At 42.7% G+C, this 18,986-nt stretch overlaps 1 protein-coding gene across 4 annotated transcripts in view; it reads left to right on the forward strand.

The window, feature by feature from the left end:
* Nucleotides 1-18,986, forward strand: part of ABCC9 (ATP binding cassette subfamily C member 9) — a 915,119-nt gene that overhangs the window by 526,371 nt on the left and 369,762 nt on the right. For all 4 annotated transcript variants that reach the window (XM_086920457.1, XM_086920444.1, XM_086920437.1 and 1 more), the window contains 2 exons: nt 15,539-15,696; nt 18,703-18,795. In XM_086920457.1, the coding sequence (XP_086776583.1) occupies nt 15,539-15,696; nt 18,703-18,795 (251 nt within the window). The remainder of the gene's footprint in view (nt 1-15,538; nt 15,697-18,702; nt 18,796-18,986) is intronic.

The raw sequence follows: 18,986 nt of genomic DNA on the forward strand, positions 1-18,986 counted from the left end.
TCTGTGGACAGTACTTTATAGAGAAGCAGCCCTGTCTTCGGTCAGTACTCTATAGAGAAGCAGCCTTGTCTGCGGTCAGTGATGTATACAGAAGCTGCCCTGTCTGAGGCCAGTACTGTATACAGAAGCCGCTGTCTGTGCAGTCAGTACTGTAGAGAGAAGCAGCCCTATCTGTGGTTTGCACTGTACAGAGAGAGCATCCCTGTCTGCGGTCAGTACTGTATAGAGAAGCAGCACTGAATGCAGTCAGTACTGCAAAGAGAAGCAGCCATGTCTATGGTTAGTACTGTATAGAGAAGCAGCCCTGTCTGTGGTTAGTACTGTGTAGAGAAGCAGCCATGTCTATGGTTAGTACTGTGTAGAGAAGCAGCCCTGTCTGTGGTTAGTACTGTGTAGAGAAGCACCCCTGTCTGCAGTGAGTACGAGTACAGTATAGAGGAGCAGCCCTGTCTGCGGTCAGTACTGTATAGAGAAGCTGCCCTGTCTATGACTAGTCCTGCATAGAGAAGCATCCCTGCCTGCGGTCACTACTGTATAGAGAGAGAAGCCCTGTCTGCGGACAGTACTTTATAGAGAAGCAGCCCTGTCTGCGGTCAGTGCTCTATAGAGAAGCAGCCTTGTCTGTGGTCAGTACTGTATACAGAAGCTGCCCTGCCTGAGGCCAGTACTGTATACAGAAGCGGCTGTCTGTGCAGTCAGTACTGTAGAGAGAAGCAGCCCTATCTGTGGTTAGTACTGTACAGAGAGAGCAGCCCTGTCTGTGGTCAGTACTGTGTAGAGAATCAGCCCTGACTGCAGTCAGTACTGCATAGAGAAGCAAGTCAAGTCAAGTCAAAGAATTTGTATAGCGCACTACATACCCAGAGGGTCTCAAGGCTGTATAGTACTGTATAGAGAGTTCTGTTCCGAGGTAGGGTGAGCGGGCGTGATGTTGGGTTTCAGAGATGGAAGCTTTTATGGGAAAAATGTAAGTGGTCACTATGGCAAAGTTAAGGGCTATGTCCAGAAGGAAAACAAATATCAAGGAGACCTAATGGACAGTAGCGGTCACTGGAATTGTGAAGTGGTAGTGATGGGGTAGGGTGAATCCAAACGAAATAAAAGAGAATTAAAAATATTAAAATTACACTTACCTGCTCCTATGGCCGCCTTGCTCCCGATCCTCACGTCCTGGTTAGGAACCTGATGCACACTGTGCAGGCTCCCAACTCGCCAATCCAAGCGCTGCTCATATGCTGGGAATGTTATTCTCAGAATGTTAGCAGCGCCTGATTGATCTGAGCACCTCGGTTCAGCACTCAGACATTTACTGGGCGTGTGTTTTGCTTTCTCCACCCAGCTATACAACACAGCTAGGTGGAGAGAGGCTAAGTGTGCATAATGGTTTGCCGACTCCAGAGGGACGGCCAAACCATCATGCGGTCTTCAAGCTGTGGGGCGTGACCCGCAGGGGGCCCCGGATCATGGGAAGGGGGTTGCCCATTTCCAGGCCTAACTTCTGCCTGGAAAACAAAATGTCCTTTTCGACAAAGTCAACCACGATCTCGTTAAAATGCTTCAGCTGAAGTTAATTGAGTGCCATGTGCTGTAAAACGAAGAGGCCTGGCAGACAGGTCAAACAATCCTTTAAATAACCCTTCATGTCAGGGTGCCTGCTTGCCTGAATGAAATGTAAATGTACACTAATAGTTAATCTGCAAAAATAAAGGATGCTTGGGATTGTTTCTGGCTTTAATTGTTCTAATCACTTCTAGCATTGTGATGGCAGAGATGTGTTTTTTTGTGTGGTGGTTAGCAACTGGGCTGGGAAGTGTGTTCTTTTAATGATAACTGTATTTACACAGTACCCCTGAGGAGGTGTTGAAGGGACAGTTATGCAAAGCAAAATGTATTACTTATGGTCTGATATTACACAAATCTACATTTCTGAAGCCCAATTTTATCCTAAAACTGTGCACATTGTGTAGCAGTCTATCCTATAATGTGTGTATTGTAAGTATAAAATAATGACACACATTCACAGTGCTTTCTGTCACTGCCTGTGATCTCATAGCACTAAAAATACACAAGTCACTATTTTCCACTGTACCAACCAAATGTAATTCTGCAGCTCTCTAGTTACACACAGACCTATTCAGTGCATCAAATAATAGGTTTTATAATGTACTTTTAAAATGTTATTTTCATTTAAGCTACTCATTATTTTATATGTAGCTACCTGATGGTGAAAGACTTAAAAACAAACAAAGTATTTTGGGGCCGATTTATGGAAGTGTGGAGCGTCAGTTCTTTTTAAGCTTAGGCGGCACAATCATCTCAATCATATCTATGAGGCGACTTGCGCCTCTTTGCATGGCCTCATAGATATGGAGTAAGACAAAACAGAGCAAGTCACTGTGTTTCCTTACTCTGTGTCAAGTAGGCGTTGTATAGGCGTTGTGGTGGGTGTTCCCATACAGCGCCCATGGATTTTGACGCTGCTCCAGATTTACAAAACCATTTAAACCTGGGGCAGTGCCAAAACCTTACAGAGAAGTTTTCATTTCTCCTCGTTTTTTCTTCTTTCTATATGGGCTCCAGTCTGCATCACAAATAGAAAGAGGAGACTCACCTTAGGATCCTGCCTGTGTTGCCTCTAGGCAGCAATGTGTGTGCCAACATAGGGGGGAAAGGACAAGAATGCACCATATTTAATAAATAAGGTGCATTCCTGCCCTTTCACATTGGCATAGGGCAGCTCAGCAATAAGACTTGCGGCGCTGCCCTGCGCCAATGCCTCATACACGAGGCTCTTTGTTTTTAGCCACACCTTTGACCACACCACCAACCACTGTCCTTTGGTTTGCTAAACACTGTTTAATTTATTTCCCCAATCGATAAATGATTTGAGTGGGAATTGGGGGCGTTTATGGTTGTCGATAGTTGGCAATGACGAGAGGCCCAAGTTCTAGACATTTTGGTCAGGAAGGGGTCCTTATGCCAAAAGGTTTTTGACAGTGCGGTCTCGTCATCAAAAAGTTTGAAGACCGCTAGTTTAGGACAACAAATAACATAATAATGAAAATGCTTTATTATCATTTTATTTTTGTTGGTGGCCTTTGTTGGCTTTCACCAGGGGGGAAAGGGGTGATGCTCCCCTGCCATAATGGAGGAGCCGCCCCTGCTAATAGAAGTTGCAATAGTATGCAATGTGAAAATACTGAAGTTAAGTGAAAACGTAATGGCATAACGGACATTTTGCCTGAAGACACAGTCACTGTTGTGAGGATCCTAATGCCACCAAATAAAAGGAAATGCTGAGGAGAAGTGAGTATGTGGGTGTTTTGGCTGTGTGAATGCAGATTTGAGCACAGATTTTACTATATTTCTTAATTGGTGAACCTGGGAGAATGTTGTGGCATTGATAGTAGATGTTTCTATATCTATAAAGTGGTTATGTCTCACCTTGAATTTTCTGTCTGAGAGCGTTGGGGTTAAAATGGCATGAAGTGAAAAGGTAGGGGAAGGGAAGCAGGTGCCGCAGAAGCCTATACACTGCTAATTTCAATATTGAATGCGTTACCATTAAGAGATTTTGTTGCCATCTAGTTTTGGGGCCCATCAGGAGAGGTGGGGGGGGGTACAGACCAACCGGAGACACAAATTAAGGTGTGACAACGGCCGCTTTATTGGAAGCAGGTGCACCCTAACAATGCCAAAAACCCTTGGCCTGTGCCGTACAAAACTAGGCCTAACTAAATATGCATTACCTAACAACCCCCCACCCCCACCCCTAAAATGGTTCCCCCCGAAGAACAACATACACATAAATGCGAACTGCACCATGCCTAGCTAACTGTTATATCCTTGTCATCTGTACACTCTCCCCCTCCTCAGTTCAGGAACACCTCAGTCCTCATATCCTGACTCCTCCCCCCACTAGACTAGGAAAAAGCGCCATCAAAACAACCATCCCACCAGCACCTGTTCCAGCGACATGAAACCCAAACCTACCACCTGCCTTTGGACACACCTGCTCCCAAGAAAGACACCCAACAGGTACCCTTCCCCTCGGAACCTGACCCCCGCTATCACCCGCCTCGAAGCCGGGGCACTATCAACCCAAGACCACCCCCCAAGGTCCTGCGATATAGGGAGGGTGGGCAAAATTCGCCCCTGCCTAAACACCGGCTGCCGTGTCACTGTCTCTAAAATGGTGGACAGTGACCTGACAAGGCCGGTTAAGTACCCCAAAGCCCAAGGAGCCCAAAAACGAGCCCAACTACCAACAAACCAGTCCAACCAGCCCAAACAGCCCAAAAGCCTAGCCCCGGTCTCCTCCTGTCAACCCCCCTCCCCTCTCCCGGGGCCCCAAAACTCCCCGGGGGGGCGAGCCTCCCTCCGGTCGGCCACCCCCCAAAGCCCCATTAAATGGCTGGGAGGAATTTTGGGATCTGTGTCTGGAGCTGAGGAGTTAAAGTGGAAATGAAAGGAGTATATGAGTATCCAGTATTTGGGTAGGAGTAGATCCCAACAGCCTCGTGGTGTTGTGTAATAGGACAGCAGCTTATTTCGAGTGCCTCTTGCCATAAGAAGTGGAAAAGAAGGTGGTTTGTAGCGCACTGGTCTCCCAACTTTTCCTCTTATAAGAGCTACGTATGTTCAATAAAAATCATCCTGAATTAATCAGTTGTAATAGTGACCACCAAAGCCAAGATTACATTAGTGGCCCCCGTATTTAAGACTGTCAGTAGTTATGACCGCTTAGTACATTAGGAAGGGTTGCCTATCAGTAATAGATTTATCGATTAGCAATGCCTCTACATGAATAATGCTTATCAGCCGTAGCTGCAATATGAGTTAAACATCCCCCCAATGCCACGCGATTTCGATATCTTAGAAATTCAACCATTTTTGTCGACACATCAGGTTATCAGTTCTGAAAATAACACGTATTTGTCTTGAATACATGCTTTTCATTTTTGGTGTGTGTATATTAATTCAACAAGCAAAAACCTCTAATTCAGTAGGCTGGGCTTCACAGAGGAGAGCTACATACAGGTACCAGGAGAGCTACCAGTAGCTCACAAGCTGCACGTTGGAGAAGCCTGTTCAAGCCTTTTCCCATATATTTGATATATTAGGCACATCAATATTGTGTGGTGTAGGGATGCTCTTGCTATATTGCCAGGCTTAACATTCCTAGATCTTTCTCCCTCGATCTTTATTGCACAGTTTGCATCTGTTTTTGCATCAAGCAGACGTTTCCTTTCTTTTGATAAAATAAGGACCCTCATGTATGACAGTAACAGTGTCTTTGGGTGAAATTTCTGTTAAACCAGTGTAATCTTCCGTAATTTCATTATTTTCATGTTACAATTGTAATGCAAAATTACCAAAATGACTCTATCACGCCACATCACGTAATTACTAGCAAACATTTAACACAAGTGTACGGTAAAAATGCAAACCACCAGAACGCCAGATGCAGCTGTTTGTAGCTCTGTACTTTTTGTAGTATTTTTCCCTCTAGTCCAAAAACGGATTTAAAAACACATTTCATGCTAAAATACAGTGCCAAAATGCTATTTTTGCATTTCACATAATTATGGAGAATTGTTTCCCAAAATTACGCAAAAGCAAATTGCCAGAATTTCTGACACACCTACTTGGCATGCCCCCCATATCTTCCTTCCTAAGTTTCTGATTTGTTGCCGCAATGTTTTCTAGTGGCAGCATTCAGTGATGTGCTTGCTGTATGTGATACTTCTGCCAAACCTTGCTACAATTAGTTTATTTCAGAGGACAGTCGGGCAAATTGTAATCATCATACCCATTTCTTTGTTGCTTCTGTCATAGCCAGTCTTGTTGCTGAGAATTTAACATAGTAAGCAGACCAGGTGCTACTTTTATGATGGGTCATGGCCTAGCAGGGGAAAGATTCCTCCAGTTACTTCCAGATTATTATTCCTGAATATATTTTCTGCTCTTTTTCATTCAATAACCATTACGTTTAAAATGCCATTGACTCAAAGCTCTTCTATATCACACAAGATGTTGGTTAAAGTCAGCAGTTACATCAACGCTCATGGAATTTAATAATGATATTAAATCATTTAGCAGAATTGGTATTTTCATGGTTTCTATTCTTGTGTGCCGCCAGTTGATGACAATAGGAACAAATATTGATTGTTGGTGTTCAAAAAATGAGAATCGGTGCTAGACAGGATTTTTTGCTGGAATTGTTTTTGCATTGTGAGCTTTCTTTTTATTTGCCTGTGAAACCAAGACTTCCTTGAATGGCCTTGCTCCTTTAGACATTCATTTTTAGCTTATTTTAACATAATCTCTAAACCCATTCATTAAGTTTAAGGTATAGCGTGCATCTGTATATGTAGATAATGACTAGAAAAAGATTGTTTTTTTCTATCGTACTAAATCCCTTCCAGAAGACTTGGTACTGGAGACAAGAAGTCTTGCTCACTCATCAATTGATAAAGCTCAGTACCGCTTGACACCTATCTCAGAAAGGCACATAATGGCAAATAATCTCATTGTATTTATTGCTTTTTTTATGGATGACATAATGTAGCCTAATAGGCTGCTGCCAAAGGTTATACTGGTTGTTAAAGGCCCTGAATCCAAATTATAGGCCCAAGACGCAGGAGAGGGCCTATAATGAGGCCTACAACTCACTTAGGAGAAGGCAGAAGGGTTATAGGGCCATTAGAACATTCCCTCCACTGAGGGTAGAATGTTGTAAATTAAAATGGAAGAAATAGGAAGAACAACATTCGAATGTGAGATTGAAGGCTTCTGCTAGCCATTATTAGTGGGGAGCCTGTTCATTGTCCTCAATGGAGCTCCAAACATTCTAATATATTAATGATTACTGTAATGTACCATGTTAGCCTAACAGATGAATATTAGGAAGGAAAGGCCTGCAGAAGTTACAAATAGGAAAGTTGTACCTATCCTATAACTTGTATAAGGATACATGAATTCATAAAGTAACTCTTACTCTGCTACAAAAGGTGTGTTTATCTTTTTAGATTCCCTTTGGATTAGATGCACTTGAGGGGAAGAATCCTACTGCTACAATCAATTTTCCCTTCCGGGGCACTACATGAATACACATAGTTAAGGGAGGAAAGGCAGTGCATTTGTCAAACACGACTTTCACTCCTTCTCATTATGCTCACCTTCACAGGAACCATGGTTGGATGCACAGAAGAAATGACAATACACATATATGTCTCTGTCATAATGTATGGATTTTCTGAATGCATAATTGCCATATTCCTTCGAGAATTATATCCATATTTAGTATTACCTCTCTGTGCCTGCATGTGTGAATAGAATGGCCATTTTAGGATAGAGCTTGTCTTGGTGTGTGACGAAAAAATTAGTCATCTGCTTCTTCAGTGCTGCTACGGAAACCTCAGCAAAGAGATTGGCATGCTGCTATCATTTAGTGTCACGTTCCACTTGTGCCCCTGTGTGTTCTGTTGGCTGAGGCACATTGATTCTCTGATCAGTTCATCAACTTTGACCTACTATGGCAAAAGCTATAGCCATGTCCAAACCAGTGAGTGTATGTGTGTATGTTGCCCTGCAGGGACAGTATGATAATAGAAACTTAAGTGTTAGGTCTCCCATTGCACTCAACAGAAGTAAACATGTTTCCTTCAGGGATTTTACACACACTACTGAGCAATGCCCAGGAAAAATGCCCAAGGTGCATTGGGTGTCAGCACAAGTTTATAGCAACCTACTCAATGAAGAAATAATTCAAAGTATAATTTAAAAAGCTAAAAACGCAATGAGAGTTAAAATAACAGATTCTCCAAGAATGCAAAAATAAAACTGTAAAAATGTTTAAAAAAAAGTCAGTAAATAAAGAAGTGATAATTAGTCAAGGATTATTAGAATATTGGAATGTGGAGCACTCCATTGAATACAATGGAGAGCTCCGCGCTTCTATGAGCCGGTAAAAGCCCGAAGAGCAACATTCCACATTGCGTTTGTTCCCAACTGTTGCTGTGAGCAAATGCCTCTCAGAGACCGAGGATATTTAAACCCCCTGGGTTTCTCAGAGAGGCCTTTGTTTTATTTGTTAGGACATTCTTCCCTCTAGTGACAGAATGTTCTAATAGCCTCATAACCCTCCATAGCTGGGCTATACCAACCATTAAAGTCCTGATCCCTTGTTAACGTTGAAGCGGGCCTTTAATGGCCGGTATAGCCCGATACGGTGGGATATAAGGCTATAATAAAATGGCAAGGCAGGAAGATGCGACAATACAGCAACAGCTTTAAGGCTTTGCAGGGGGAAATGGGTTATAATATATTGTAGGATGTATGTAGCACAACTTACCCCCATGTGGGGCACAGAAATGCGCATATGGATGGGTAGCAGTAGCACACTACACTGTGGGAACTGCATGGTTGGAAGAGTATTGTAGGAAATTGGGCTAATAGTTGTGCAGAATGTGAGGCCTGTTCAAGTTAAAGGTCTACAATTTCTTTATTACTGGTTACCAAGCACCCCATTGTAGTGCTTGACTCTCTCAGGGTAGCGAAGCAGACCAGCTCAGGCCTACTCATCTAATAATTACCATTCACTGGCACGTAATAATAACACTCAAATGATTGTCCAGTCTGTGCTTTTACTTTGGAAAATGGAAATTGCATTTATCACAAAGACACTACAAAATACTGGGTGTTAACTTTTACTTTGGAAAAGGGAAATTGCATTTATCACAAAGACACTACAAAATACTCGGTGTTAATTTACAAATACAAAACATTAGGCAGATTATAGGTGATAGTTCGTAATCACATTTGACCCTTAAATCGTCATGACCCCCAAAATCCCGGTATCCCCCTACCTATATCATAAAGCAAAACACAATATAGGGAAATATCACTTTAGATTAAAAAATGGCCTATTGGTTTATCAAGGTTTTACCATATCGCTGTAACAATAAACCACATGTTAAAACCATCAGCATAATTTTGTGAGTAAATACAATAATTTATATTAACCACGATGTTAAAAAAAAGCATATCCACCATGATCAAAAACCACTGTTAACATTATCATGCAAATAAAGCATTTTACAATGAACAAAACATGTTTCTGTGAACCTTTTATATATTTCCAAGTCACATAAAATGCAATCATAAAAACAGCTCCTAGAAAGCAACACTTTCTGATCACATAAAAAGCAATCATAGATTCAGCCCCTAAAGGATGTTAATCAACATATACCTTCTTTAGATACATTCAGGCCCAATAAAATACAGCCATATAACCAGCTCCTAAAAAGCACTACACTCCCAGCTGCATAAGAAAAGTTCCAGCCTTGCTAGCACTTTACAAAATATAAGAAAATCCTGAGTCATGGATTTCTGGACCCCACAAATAAAGGGTCAGTTGTTCAAACATTACTCCTGTCGGGCTACTGTAACTTCTACAGACCACCAAAATACTTTCTGATTAGTTGGTGGTGCCCCTGTCTTCCTTGGGTCACCACAAAAAGAGAAAAACCTAAGCAAATTAGCCCTTCAGGAGATTATGGGGCGTTCTTGCCGGGAAGCAGTGAATATTGATTAGCGGCTTGGACAGATAATTTTTTTGCTCTGCCTAACTTTCCTTTTTCTTTTTGAAATTTTCCTGGGGGTGCCTGTTCCCATCAGCTCCGGCACGACATCCTCTCTTCCTGATGCTGCCGTAGGCGACAGCTGTGTTCTCCCCTGCCCACTCCTGCGGGCAAGGCACAGGCTTGGTGGTAGCCGCCCTTTCCCCCCAGGCTCGAGCAAGGGGAGTAGGGAGGCCCATTGATAGGGACAGTGCCGCAGCACTCCCCCGTCCTCCTTTGCTGTTCAGGGGCCCGGATTTGGAGATCAGGGGCCCCTTTGCCTTCATTCAGGCGAGTGCAACAGAGCTCCCCCTGTTGCTGCCTACATATGGGCCTGGAGTTGGTGCCTCAGACCCCTTGCTGACCTCTTGGGGAGCACAACAGCGATTCACACTTCTCTGGAGATGAGGGTGGGTGCCTGGTGTGGAGTCCCGGGCCCCCCATGGATAAAACTCGACCCAGGGGTTGGGATCATCTTGCCTCTGAGCTCCTGGGTGTGCCTGCTCCCACAAGCCCCGCCAGCTCCGGCACGACATCCTCTCTTCCTGATGCTGCAGTAGGCGACAGCTGTGTTCTTCCCTGCCCGCTACTGCGGGCAAGGCACAGGCTTGGTGGTAGCCGCCGTCTCACCCCAGGCTCGTGCACAAGTAGCAGGAAGGCCCATTGATAGGCACTGTGCCGCGCACTCCCCCGTCCTCCTTTGCTGTTCAGGGGCCCGGATTTGGAGATCACGGGCCCCTTTGCCTCCATTCAGTAGAGCGCAACAGAGCTCCCCCTGTTGCTGCCTACACAGAGGGCTGGAGTTGGTGTCTCAGGCCCCTTGCTGACCTCTTGGGGAGCACAACGGCAGCCCCGCCTCTCTGAAGATGGGGGTGGGGTCCTGATGTGGGATCCTGGGTCCCCCATGGGGAAAACTCGACCCAGGGTGTGGGATCCCCGTGCCTATGAGCTCTGGGCCCCTTGTCAGTGATAAAAATATAAAATGAGCCGTGTGAGGACCCGCATGCACTCGCCCACCCCAGGGGTAATTTCAAAGACATCGGTGGAACGCCTCACCCTTGGTTTCTCTGGAGGGGCAAAGGTCATCATCCTTAAAAAAACTCGGTCCCCGTTGGGAAGATTCTGGGCTCATTGTACTCCTGGTGGTGAGCTCTAGCAGGCCTCCTGGCCTACAACGTGGTGTACATTGCAGGAAGATGTTTCCAGTGTATCCCTGCATAGTGTTCCTCCTGATCTTTGTTCTTGAGCGCAGAAGTGCAGATCTTTCTTCCAACTGGTCCTTAGAGGGTAAAGGGGGCAAGCCACATTGGCCTTTAAAGAGAACCACTGGTCCTGAGGTCAAGTGGGGGCTGAGCCCTTAGTCCTTTTGGGAATCATAGGGTTTCTCCTTCCAGATGTCTATGGCTGTTACAATGCCAGGGTACAGCAGCAAAAATCACAAACAGCACCAACAGTCTTTTTTCTACCTCCTGCAAGAGTTTTTGAAAGGCGGTGAAAGGTTCTAGAAGTTAGGCACCTCTGCCAGATCCTAGGGTGCCACATTAGCTCTCCACCCCTGCCCCAATGCTACAGCACAGCAGGCTGGGGCTGTTCAAGATGGTATCATCCAAGAGCCACTGGTCACATTTGATCCTGGGGTCTCAGCTCCTCCCCTCACTGACATCATTTCCGACCAAAACTTCATAGAGGAACTTAGTTGTCTGGACTTCCTCCTTTGTTCAGTGGGCCTGGACTGTCCCCAGCCTTGAACTTTGTGAAAAAGAATTAACAAATGCAGATTTTTATCTCCACCACTTCCTGCTCAGATGCTGAGGGAAGTGCTAATAATCACCCTAAAAGGGTGGGACGGCCTTTGTTCCTGCTGTTGGAGAGAAATGTAATTAACTTGGCACAGCAGGGTGACTAAACGCCTGGGCCTTGAATCTGAGCTGAGCCAGAGAAATATGACAATCTTGGGTTACCCATAAGTTGTACAGATTTCAGCCTGGATCTCTTATATTTGTGTTTTTTCACACATCTTCAATCTCATTGTGATATGTCATTGGGCTTGTATGTCAAAGTGAAGCGGAACTAAGACAGTTTTTCCCTTATGTGCATAGTTAAGAGTAAATGAAGATAAGATAGTAAACCACAATGACTTTGTCTATGAATGTACAGTAGCATTATAGATTTCATTTAGATTTATATAGTGCTTACTACCCCATGCAAGGTATCACAGGTCAATATCTAATCCTGGATAGTCACCTCTGCAGTAGGCTCCTGTGCGAAGTTGCTGGGATGAGCAAGACAGTAGTCTCTCACATGCAGCTCTCGTGCTTCCATAAAGTGTGTTCAAATGTGTTCACGTTTAACCAGCCAAGTGCCCTTTACCCTAGCTGCTTCGCAGAGGCTGTATCTTAAAAGGCACTACGCAAACAAATGATGGACCTAATGCTGAATAAATCATACATTCACCCCCAGTCAAGAGATCTGGTTAAAATCCATTGTTCTTTTGCTCATGTGCCACCCCACTTTAGACCCAGGTATATGCAAATCAGTCTTTACCCTGTGCCTCATGGGGAGAGTCCAGACCGAACTGCCAAGCCAGGTCCTCCCTGGACCAGAAACACGCATCCTGGTACTGGTTTCTGGGTATTACCCTTCATCAACCAGGCTACCTTGATTCCAGTGGCACAGTGAGCAAGAGACCCAAGTCTGGGCATATCCATCCCTCTTAGGGTGGAAAGTGCTACGCAAACAAATGATGGACCGAATGCTGAATAAATCATGCATTCACCTCCAGTCAAGAGATCTGGGTTAAATCCATTGTTTCTTTGCTCACCATGTTAACCCCAGTTTAGACCCAGCCATATGCAAATCAGTCTTGAACCTTTGCCTCATGGAAAGAGTCCAGACCGAACTGCCAATCCAGGTCCTCCCTGGAACGGAAACAAGAATCCTGGGACCGGGTGCTGGGTATTACCCTTCATCAGCCAGGCTAGCTAGATTCAAGTGTCACAGTGAGCAAGGGATCCACGTCTGGGCATACCCATTCCACTTAGGGTGAATGTGTTACCCAAACAAATGATGGACGGGATGCTGAATAAATCATACATTCACCCAGAGTCAAGATATCTGGGTTAAATCCATTGTTCTTTTGCTCACCATGCCACTCCAGGTTAGACCCAACCATATGCAAATCAGCCTTGACCTTGTGCCTCATGGGAACAGTCAAGACCGAACTGTTCTGCATTCTGTCCATCAATTGTTCTTTTTGCATTTGTCACCCCGAGTGGGATAGGTATGTCCAGATGTGGGTCCCGTGCTCTCCATGTTACTGAAGTCAAGCTATCCTGGCTGATGATGGCTGGAAGCCTAAAATCGGTCCTAGGATGCTTGTTTCCAGTCCAGGGAGGACCTAGCCTGGCAGTTAGGGCTGGACAGTTCCCATTGGGCACAGGGTCAAGACTGATTTGCATATGGTTGGGTCCAAACTGGAATGGCATGGTGAGCAAAAAAACGATGGATTTATGCCCAGATCTCTGAACAGGAGTGAATGTCTGACATTGTTCTGCATTCTGTCCATCAATTGTTCTTTTTGTATGTATCTTAAAAGGCGGCAGAGGCGTTAAACACGCTCAGTCCGTTTGCCATGAGATTAACATGAGTGACACACATGTAGTGAGATGCACTCATAGCAAAAAGTCCAAAACTAGGTGATCCAAAAAGCAAACAATTGGGCATTTTGAATGGGTGGAACCCAGTATGAACAAGTGTTTTATTTGATATATTGGAAGTGTTTTCATATTGTGAATAAGTGCCTAGGAGTGTGATACAGAATTTTAGTTATCCAATACTTTCCCTACTGTTGTACTCATTGGAGTGGGCTATAGTAAATTTTACTCCTCCGCTATCCAATACTTTTCCTACTGTTGCACTCACTGGAGCGGGAATAGTAATTTTTACCCTTCCGCTATCCAGCACCTTCCCTACTGTATTTCTCACTGGAGTGGGAATAGTAATTTTTACCACCCCTCGCTATTCAATATTTTCCCTACTGTTGCACTCATTGGAGTGGGAATAGTCATTTTGTTCCCTCCGCTATACAATACTTTCCCTACTGTTGCACTCACTGGAGTGGGAATAGTAATGTTTACCCCTACGCTATCCAGCACTTTCCCTACTGTTTCACTCACTGGAGCGGGAATCGTAATTTTTACCCCCTGCTATTCAATATTTTCCCTGCTGTTGAACTCACTGGTGTGGGAAGAGTTATTTTTTCCCCTCCGCAATCCAATACTTTTCCTACTGTTGCACTCACTGAAGTGGCAATAGTAAGTTTTACCCTTCCGCTATCCAGCCCTTTCCCTACTGTTGCACTTGCTGAAGTGGGAATAGTAATTTTTAACCCTCTGCTATCCAATACTTTCCCTACTGTTGCACTAACTGGAGTGGGAATAGTAATTTCTACCCCTCTGCTATTCAATACTTTTCATACTGTTGCACTCACTGGCGTGGGGATAGTAATTGTTACCCCTTTGCTATTCAGCACTTTCCCTACTGTTGCACACACTAGATTGGGAATAGTATATGTTACCGCTTCGCTAGCCAGCACTTTCCTTACTATTATACTCACTGGAGTGGGAATAGTCATTTTAACCCCTCCGCTTTCCAATACTTTCCCTACTGTTGCACTCACTGGAGTGGGAATAATCATTTTGAACCCTCCGCTATCCAACATTTTCCTTACTGTTGTATTTATTGTGTTGCAAAACGTACATTTGATTTTAGTTTTAATAGTTTAATGTTTTAATTATTTATAGACTGCTTTTTTATTTTAAACTATTGCTATATGTATATATTTTATTTTTATATAATTTAAAAGTTTAAAAATTAAATAAAGATAATGGTTGATTCATTATTTTAAAGTAAATATATGTATATGTTTGTGTGTTTATATTTTTTTAAATTAAGTTAATTTTTATATTTATTTAAAATGTATATTAAAAATAATTAATTTTGTTAAAGATAGTATTTATATTTTATATTTTTAATATATATAATTTTATTTACATTTTTAAATTGATATTTTTTACATCTATATTTTTAACTTTGATATTTTGGATTTGATATTTTTGTACTTAACTGTTTAAGTATAGGGAGTCAATATTGTTCTATCTATATTTTTACTTCGATATTTTTACTATCGATATTTTTACTATCGATATTCTATCAGTAAACCATCACAAATCAGATATATTTGAAAATGACTATGGGTCTGATTTAAATGTTGGAAGACAGGAAACTCCATTGCAACAAAGTTCCATCTCTGCCAACATTATGTTCCACCCTCCCCATTTAGTATCGGGTCAACCATAGGTATGATGGTGGCGGAGACTCCCCCATCTCCGCCGTGGTCAAATCCCTCCAACAGCCCGATAAAGTATGGGCTTTCGGAGGTTTGGCTATATGTCCGCTTACCTAATTTAGATGGGCAGACATACAGACGATTTTCAATGCCCACCACTGCTAAAAAAAAACTGGTGGTAAGGGGCATTGAAAAGTGCCCAGTGCCCTCCTTGCACTTGTGTATCCCTCTTCGCACTTGTGTATCCCTCTGTCATGTTGTTGAGCCTTCCATAGAACTCGTAATGCTTTGGCAGGAACAACAGTGACGGAGGTTACTGTCAATGCAAGACATATCCGCTGGGCCGGTGGACATTTTAAAATTTGGTGTACGGCACTGAGGGCCAACACACTGATTGGGTCCAGTAATTAAAGAAGACTGCCTTCTAATAAAAATTATTTAGAGGCACCAATCTGAACTTTTGTTTGAGACCTTCCTGCCTTTGTGATATTTCTGTTTAATTAAAGGTAAACACGATTTTCATATTTCCCTGAATTGTAATACATGTTCATTTTTACTTTCATATTAGCACATTCCACCTACTCTGGAGTCTCTCACCAGATCCAGTCTGCTATGCTTGTCTGCAATCGGAGTGATTTCATATGCAACTCCAGTATTCCTTGCTGCACTTCTTCCTCTGGGAGTAGCGTTCTATTTCATTCAAAAATACTTCAGAGTCGCCTCAAAGTAAGTATTGAAGCTCCTTTAAATATTGTTGGTTACTTTGATAAAATTGTTACTCTAATCTTTTTAGCAATTTTATATGTTACCTTGGAAATATTTTTTACGTTTAATCATGACATAGAAAATGTTGCTCCGGCTATTTTTCTGTAAAGAAGTATACACCCTATTTCAATGTACCATTATTGAAATGTTACAGTGCGAAAAACTCACCTACCACGCACAGTTCATAAGATGATAGGCACTTCCGTTTATTGAGAAAATGCTTTCACCTTTCAAGAGAGTTGGCTGCCCTCTGCCTTTATATGTTTTCACCCACAGACTTTGTTGAAACCTATTGACTACAATACAATAAACCTTAAAAATTGGTAACACTCCGTAATTTGGCATATCCATAAGATACACAACAGCTCGCAAATATGACATCAAATTAATTACAATATTTCAAGAAGATTTATTGTTAAATATTTTAAATATATCTAACACAACAATCCTTGTGATGCAGTGAAACAGCTAACTTGTGTTTCATCCTTTTATAGGACTTTTTCAAGGCAAAACGTTGTGAACATTGTCAGGGTCAAACTTGGAAAGGAAATATGCCCAGGCACCAAAAATAAAAGTGACACACCCTCCCTTAGCAAATCTGATTGCTAAAAAAAAGTGGCCCGTATTTAAAAATCAGGGTATTTGTTAACCTCGAAACACAAGCCATATAGGTATTTTACAAGGTATGGGAGACTGCATGCATTTGTGCTTGCTGCAGGCAATGTTTGTGGAAATATCAGGGAAATCACCTGTCCAACAAGACCATAAAATTAACCCTCTAAAGCCTGAAAAAGAGCTCAAAGACTGACCTGTCTGACCAGGCCAGCTCTTCGGGGCACTCCCTAATTGCCCTACATGTTACTCCAACCCTGGGACATGGTAGCTGACTTTCTTTTACTGAATTTGTTTTGTAGAAATGTGTTGTAAAATAATTTCAAACATGAAATAGGTTTGTGAAGTTAGATTAATACTTAATTGCAGGAAGAGAAGTCAAATTATTATAGGAAATACATTTTATGGGAATTGAATTCAGATTGGGCTGGGCAAATTTGTTAATTCAAATTATATCTAACAAACCTGAAAGATTTTGACCATAACTCATCTTTGTGCCCAATTCCAAACTTGTTAGGAAGGCCTCCAGAGGGGTTCCGGAATAATGGAAATATGATTAGGAGCCTATGTGTCTGACCGAAATGTTCCCCTTTCCAAACGACCAAGTACAATGCGAAGATCTCGTCTGCGCTGACTGAATTGTTTCCGTACCCGATCCTGGCAGTCCGAGTCGTTCACAACCTAATCAAGCCATGCAATGGAGTCGCTTACCGGACAATCGAGCACAATGCGCAGTTCTGCAGCCGTATCGACTCGTTTTGCTGGGACTAAACAGCTGTGGGAATTGGACTACGGGGGGCCGTGGCAGCCCCCCTTCACCCGGGGCCCTCCAAATTGGTTTCAGGGGGTACCACTGGGTTCCCCCTTTCCATTCATGCACAGTGTGGTGGGCACCATAGGGTGCCTGCCACAGGGAGCACGCTTTTCTCCGCTCACCCCTTTTTGCAATGGGAGCCTGTGTACGTGTTCGGTACACAGGCTCCCATTGAAGTTCAATGAGAATCCCACCGAACCAAGTCTGTCACTATACGGGCACATCGTAATCGGTCGTACGGACTCCCGGAGCGTGAATCGTTCGGAAAGCTCTCTTGATCCAAGTCGTACAAAAGGCTTTCCAAACATGATCGGAATCGACCCCTTTGATGGGGCTTATTATAACTCTCTGTCCTAGGGTTACTTTTGCAGTTACTTTTGCCATTTCAACAGATCCTACAAGAAATACTGGACCTTCTACAATTTCTGGAAATGTTTGCAAGTGAAAACTGTATAGAAAATAGTGTCCAGAATGTCATGCAGAAACACTAATTCCTGTACTATTTCCCCATTTCTCAGTGGCCACCTTGTAATAGTATGCTAATTTCACATGTCAGAATTACCAAACCTCACAATATTAGCAATTCCAGATGTACCAATGTGGTACTTCCAAATTATCATGCATGTAAGCATTTAGGGCCAGATGTACTGAACATTTTAACGGTCACATCCCCCTGATTTTCAAAATCTGAGGGTTTGAGACTGCTAAAAAGGTATTGTCTATGTAACAGACCCATTTTAGGAGCTGATAAACTTTGGTAACTCCTTAGTGGGCTTGGAAATGGATACAGAATCACAATTTGCATAGTGCTTGTTGTGGGCATTCCCAATTGCGATTCGGTAACCTGTGTATCAATAGTTTGTGTACAAGCAAACTGTTGAAAAGATACAGACTCTCAGGTTGGGTGGTAAGTCATTCATAAAGGGGGAATGAGTCCCTTTGAGTGCATTCCCCTTTGCTAATTGGTCTGGCAGCCTCTGGGAAGAGGTAGGGGAAGGCAGTGGTCTATTGGAGCACCCCAACTCTCTATGAAGTTTTTCAAATATAAAAACATTTTTTAAAGCAACATTGTTTCCTTTAGGGAAATCATGAGTCTTAAAATAAAAGTTTCAATTTGAAAGAACAGAAAGGAATGGTGCTCAGCTGTTGCAATCCACTTGCCCAGTCTTTGGATCCAATTAGAGTGAGTCACAATTTTCAACCTGCCTAATCAATATACATTAGGCATGTCATTCACAACACATCTCCCAAAACAACTGTGAGACTTTAAAGTTACTAATCAAGGAGTGTTTTGCCTTTCTGTCTAACATATTTAAGTAAGACTGTGCCTATAGCGCTTTTAAGCATTTCAGTCTGAAAGTATTGTGTGCTTTATAGCTCATAATATGTCTTTCTATCAATGAATGTTGAGTTATTCTCATTCATGAGGGTACACTTTATGAATGTAATGTAAATGAAAATTGATGAATACATTGTACTCTATTTATTTTTCCTGCAATATATTTTCACTAACCACATTGTTGTATTTCGGATCATTGCAGGGATCTTCAAGAACTTGATGACAGCACCCAGTTGCCATTACTTTGTCATTTTTCTGAAACAGCAGAAGGCCTTACTACAATCCGAGCATTTAGGTGCGTAATACATGTGCTAATGTTGTACAATGTGCATTTGCTTTTTTTAAAAATATCAACGGAATAAGAATAATGCGAATTACATGTATAAACAAGATTTTCTTATCAAGAATACTTAACTTAATCCAGAAGCTGTTGCATTCTTCAGCTGTAGGATTTACTACTTTTACTAAGTATTTCCTCGCTTTTGA

Source organism: Lissotriton vulgaris, chromosome 1_1 (assembly GCF_964263255.1).
Source record: "Lissotriton vulgaris chromosome 1_1, aLisVul1.2, whole genome shotgun sequence".
NCBI lineage: Eukaryota > Metazoa > Chordata > Amphibia > Caudata > Salamandridae > Lissotriton > Lissotriton vulgaris.